This window comes from Galeopterus variegatus, unplaced genomic scaffold (assembly GCF_000696425.1).
Source record: "Galeopterus variegatus unplaced genomic scaffold, G_variegatus-3.0.2 Scaffold5251, whole genome shotgun sequence".
Taxonomy (NCBI): Eukaryota; Metazoa; Chordata; class Mammalia; order Dermoptera; family Cynocephalidae; genus Galeopterus; species Galeopterus variegatus.
In genome coordinates this window covers 61745-67023 of record NW_007731362.1, presented here as the reverse complement: position 1 = coordinate 67023, position 5279 = coordinate 61745, and the positions used below count along the sequence as shown (strand labels likewise).

Genomic DNA, 5279 nt, shown 5'->3' with positions numbered 1-5279 from the left:
GCCGGCTCCACCACCAGCGGCCGGTCCAGGTGCGTCTTCACGTCGGGCCGCAGGTGGCGCGCGGTGGAGAAAAGCAGCAGCTCCTCGGGCTCCATCTCGCCGTACAGCGCCTCGCAGCTGGCCCGCAGGGTCTGCAGCCGCAGCTGGCCAGCCCGCTGCTCCCACACCGAGCGCGCCTTGGCCGTGCTCTGCTGCCTGCTGTGGGGACACTGGCAGTGAGTGGCCGCCCGCCGCCCGCCCACCTCTCTGCCTGGGGAGCCACAGATGGACACACAGCAATGGCGGGATGGCAGAGTGGAAGCAGAAAAGGTCGGTCGGGGGGACACCCGGGGAGCAGGATTCAGCACCACCACCCCTGGTGTCCCTCAGGACCCTGCAGACTGGGACAGCACCAGCCTGTCAGGAGGACCCGTGGGGGGGCTCGAGGCCACTCTTGAGCAGGTGGACGGCAGCCCGAGGCCAAGGGGTGCAGGGCATTGGGAATAGTGGGCACCAGCAAGAATGGTCAGATGCTTCCAGGATGGGGGACGGCTGGCCAGGAAGGGCAAGACGGGGCATCGTCCAAACCAGGCAGGACTGATGGAAAGGCAGGACTCGGGGAGCCCCTGCAGCCTCCCTGGGGAGCTGGCCCCTGCTCCAGCACCAGAGCAGAGCGGCCTGCCACAGGAGGGGCACGACAGGCAGCCATTCCCCCAGAGGCACCCACCCGTCGCCACCTCCCGGGAGGAAAGGGGCTGTTTACAAGGGAACCCAGGAAGAGGCAGGTGCTGCCAGGAGCAGACAGCAGCGGAGGGAGCATCCGGCCCTCTCAGGAGCAGACACAGAGCCTCAGCCCCTCCCCAAGGCCATCAGCCCTGGCCAGGCAGCTGCCACTTGGCTGAATGACCGGGAGCCCAGAAGGCAGGCCTGGGGCTGCGGACACCCCTACCGTGGTCACCAATGCCCTTCTCTCTCAGCTCCATGGAGAGCCCCACCTCCCACCAGGGCCACAACCCTCAGAGCCCCCCAGCACCAGGGCTGGCTGGTGGTCCAGGCCTGGTCCTCGCTGTCCAGACTACCAAAGTCCTTGATCCACCCTCCGACCTCAGGACCCAGGCACCTCCTCTATACACACCTCTCATGTTGGACTCCACAGCCCAGGGTGCACAGGAAGCCCTTTGCTTTCTGGGCTTTTTGCTGAATAAGACCACCAAAGTACGCAATCCCAGGCCCACCTTCACCAAGCGGAAACCACATCTGGGCTCAGTGCCGCCTCATCCAGCCCTGTAGCCACCTCGAGAATCAGGTGCTACTCTTGTCCCAGTTTCACAGATGAGGATGCTGAGCCTGGAGAGAGGCTGTAACTTGCTAGGGGCCCCACAGTGAGTCACTGATAGAGCCAGATCAGACTCAGCCAAGGGCAAAAAGGAAAACAGTAAACAAGGTGTAAGGCCTTGGCCACACCCCGACTGCACTAACAGTGTGGGTGCAGCCGCAGCCTGCAGAGGCTCAGGCCAGCCTGCTCCCAGCTCCAGGACCCTGGGCCACTCAAAGCATCACCCTGAGCTGCAAAGACAGGTGTTGGAAAAGCCCAGTCCCTGCAGTCAGCCTGTCCAAGGTGGACGAACAAGAAACGCTGTTCCTTGGAGAAGTCCACGTTCCAGTGTGGGGAGCCGTTTCCAGATGCAAGGCCTTGCAAGTGTGAGCACAGAGGAGCATGGTGCCTCACCTGGCACCTGGGGCAGGGGGCAGGCCAGGCAACGTGGAGGGCCACCTGCTGACCCACAGCCTTGGCTGCCACCCCTGGCCCTGACCTGTCTCCCCTAAGGCGTTGAAGCCGTGCTGCCTCCACTCCCAAGGATGCCCTGCAACAGACCCACAGAGGACCTGCCCACTCCCAGCCAGGACCAAACAAGGGGCCCGACTCTCCACCGTGCTGAACGGTATAAAATGGAAGACAGCCATGAGGGGTATCCACCAGGCACAGGAGCCCTGTGAGGGCCGATGGCCAGTCACTGCCTCAGTCCTCTCAAGCAGTCCAGCAGCCCGAGATGGGCCTGGTTCTGAGCCATTTGGTCAGCAGTGAGTGGCCCACTCAGATGAAGCCACAGTCTGGGGGCCAGCATCACGGTTCTGTCAGGAAAGACAGGCCGTGAAGACCATGGGAACATGTGGCAGCTGCGGGCTCAGGAGCTGTGTGCGGGTGCAGATGAGCTGCACACACACGCCCTGCCTCGCCTTGCCCTCGGCTGCAGCCCCTTCTCCCCAGGAGCCACCTAAAGCATGCAGAGAGTCCAGGTTATCTGCTGGACTGAAAGGCTCCCCCGTGACTTCCCAGGTGGAGCAAGACACCGAGCAGCCTGTGCACGGGCCATCGGCACACCCCACATCGGCCCCCTATGGCGCCACCTGGCCTGCTCCTGCTGGGTCTGTCTGCCACTCTGGGCCCCAACATCACCAGAGACTCTCTGCATCTGCCCACAACGCAGCCGCCACCACTTGGCTCCTCTCTGGACATGTCCCCTCCGTCTCTGAATCTGCACGCCAGGTTCCTCCTTGGTATCTGAGTCGGCCCACACCTGCCCCGTCCGCTACCTCTGTCCTTGCTCTGCTGGCACAACACCCCACTGACCTACAGTGCAGTGTGGCTGGTGACACTCATCCAGGCAAAGCCCTTATTTAAAAGGGCTCTTTAAGGAACCACAGGGAGGATCCCTTCCCATGATGTCCTGGCTCAGCTTGTAGGTGCAACCCAGCTGTGCCAGGGGACAGCTCAGTCACACCCAACCCAAGTGCTGTGGGCGGCTGCAGGACTCAGAAAGAAGCCTTGAGGGTCTCTGTGGCCCTGCTCTGAGGTCTCCAGGCTGAGACAGCCAGAGGCCCACAACAGCTGACAATGTGAAACAGCCCTGGTGTGACACGATCAGTCCCTACAAGCTTTCTTGCCCCGTGAGACAAGAGCCAGCAAGCAGCCAGAGCTCCTGGGAAGACTGAGCCCAGCTCTATGCTGGCTGCCATGGGGAGACAGCAGGAGCGTCATCATCACCAAAACATAGAGTAGGCACCTGGCCACCTCCATCCAGGTGGCCCGACTGTACCTGACCACTTCAGGGACCCCTTACCTGCAGGGCCTGGCCTCACCCTTGAGAGGAAGGCCCTGGGGACAAGCCACCCGGGAACACTTCCCCAGGAGGAGCTGCCCAAGCAGCAGTCAGCCAGTTGGGCTGGTGTCACCCCCAGAAGGGTCACTCTGGGGTTTCCATTGGCTCTACCTCGGGCTCCGGCTGGTCCACCACAACCATCCCAACTGAACAAGAGCTGTGCTCTTGCTGGACCAAGGACTTCCTAAGAATCACAGACGCATTCCTTCCCTAGTAAGGGGGCTGTGAGGACCCCTGGGGAGCCCTCTGCCATCCCTTCTTCCAGGGCCCTGACCGCACACTAACCACAAGGAGACGTGAGCCCCAGCGCCCAGTCCACTCAGGGGAAGGAGACACACTCGAGACACCAGAGTGGCCACACACAGACAGATGCAGACAAGAGGACAGAGACCAGGAGGAGAGGAGAGGCTGAGCTCAGACAGGTCTGACCCCATGGGCAGGACTTGGCCACATTGAGGAGCGTGCCCACCATCCTGCCCAGGCCACAGAAGGCTCGCCTGGAGCTGCCCCATGAAGCAGATGACTTGAGGTGGGAAAGCAGAGTCAGGAGTGGAGGGGAGGTGTTTGCATGTAGTTATCATGAAGCCATGGGTGGAATATTGTAGCAGAGCGACTCACGGTGAGTTTATGCTGGAGACAGATGAGTTGCGAGATACAGTACCTCGAGTTTGCTTTACAAAACTGCACATGCAAAAAACAGAATAAAACAGAAGTGAGAAAAACAGAGAGAAAGTCCTGAGAGACACTAGCGGCACCCGTGAGCTGCATCAGTGTAGGCGCGGGCTGCAGTGTGCATCTGCGCAGGAGGCCGGGACGCGCCCAGCACACAGGCACTGGCTGCGACTCTGGGGCAAAAGAGAGGTTGAGAGCCAATTCCACGTGCAGAGAAGTGACGCTAAAGGGGACACAGTGCACCCCAGAGCGGCTGGAGGATGGGGGCCTTTATCTCGGGGCACACCCGCCACAGCTCGGCGCACACTGCTGCTGGAAGGGCAGCAGGGTTGGAAAGAGCCAGCGCAGCTTCTCCTGCCACTCCACACAGCACGCCCGCTGCAGCGCCTGGGCAGGCTGACCATGCTGCCTCCTGGCCCTCGAGTGGCAGAGCCGGCCAACACTGGAGGCAGTGCCCTGGCCTGCGCTGCTGCCTGACCCGCCTGCCTTCCTGGGGAGCACCTGGTCCCCACACCGCTCCCAGCCCACCCCAGCCCCTCAGCTCTAACCCAGGTGCTTACAGCTCACCATGGCCCCTGCAGGGGCAAATCAGGTTACATCACCAACCCACACCCCCTTTGGGTGTCCAGATATGTCTATGTGACATTCCAGAAGCTTTTACAAAACCACGAGAAAGAAACCAGAGCTCCATTTACAGCCTTTCCCTTCCCATTAACTCCCCGCAGGGCAGGGTCAGGTGGGCTTCCTGCTCCTCCTTCTCAAGGCCAGGGTCTCTGTACATTTGTGAGGAGCTCAGAGCAGCTCAGCTGCCCACAGGCCCTGGGTGGAGGCAGGCGTGTGTGCGTGTGAGTGAGGGTGCGGCCAGCCTTCAGAAGTCCGGGTGAGGACAGAGGTGACACAGCAGAGAGAACCAGGAAGACGAGGGCAAGCTTTGTGTCCCCTCCCTCCCGGGAGCCTGAGGTAGCTGTCACCTGAGGCCAAGACACTCACCCCCTCAACCGACCTCCCAAGGATGAGGGGTGCCCCTCTGAGGTGGGATTCCGGCACCATCGTGTCAAGCTAACAGAGCGCACCAAGAGCCTCCCACACGCCAAGGACACCACAGGCCCTCTCTTCACACGGTGCACACGCAGCGCCTCAGCAGTGCTCTGTCCCACAGACTGCACGCACAGCTGTGCGCAGCCGGGCAGGCGAGGGGCACTCAGAGGCCTCGCTGTCACCCGGCCCACCAGGAGAACAGGAAACGGGGTGGGGGGACAGATGACAGACGGACAGCTCTCGGCCCTCAGAGGTCTCAGCGTGACCCAGGCAGGCAAATGCACACACACTCACACACATTCACACACACACACGCACGCACGCACACACGCACTCACACACACACACACACACACACGCGCGCACGCACACACGCACTCACACACACACACACACTCACTCTCTCACACATACACACACATGCACACA

General features: G+C 61.6%; 1 protein-coding gene across 1 annotated transcript in view; it reads right to left on the bottom strand.

The window, feature by feature from the left end:
• The window catches only part of LOC103604576, a 45230-nt gene that overhangs the window by 1020 nt on the left and 38931 nt on the right, over positions 1 to 5279 (bottom strand). Inside the window, exons 15-17 of the mRNA XM_008589149.1 lie at positions 3896 to 3985; positions 1794 to 1915; positions 3 to 250 (exon numbers count right to left, since the gene is read on the bottom strand). Coding sequence (XP_008587371.1) covers positions 3 to 250; positions 1794 to 1915; positions 3896 to 3985 — 460 coding nt within the window. The remainder of the gene's footprint in view (positions 1 to 2; positions 251 to 1793; positions 1916 to 3895; positions 3986 to 5279) is intronic.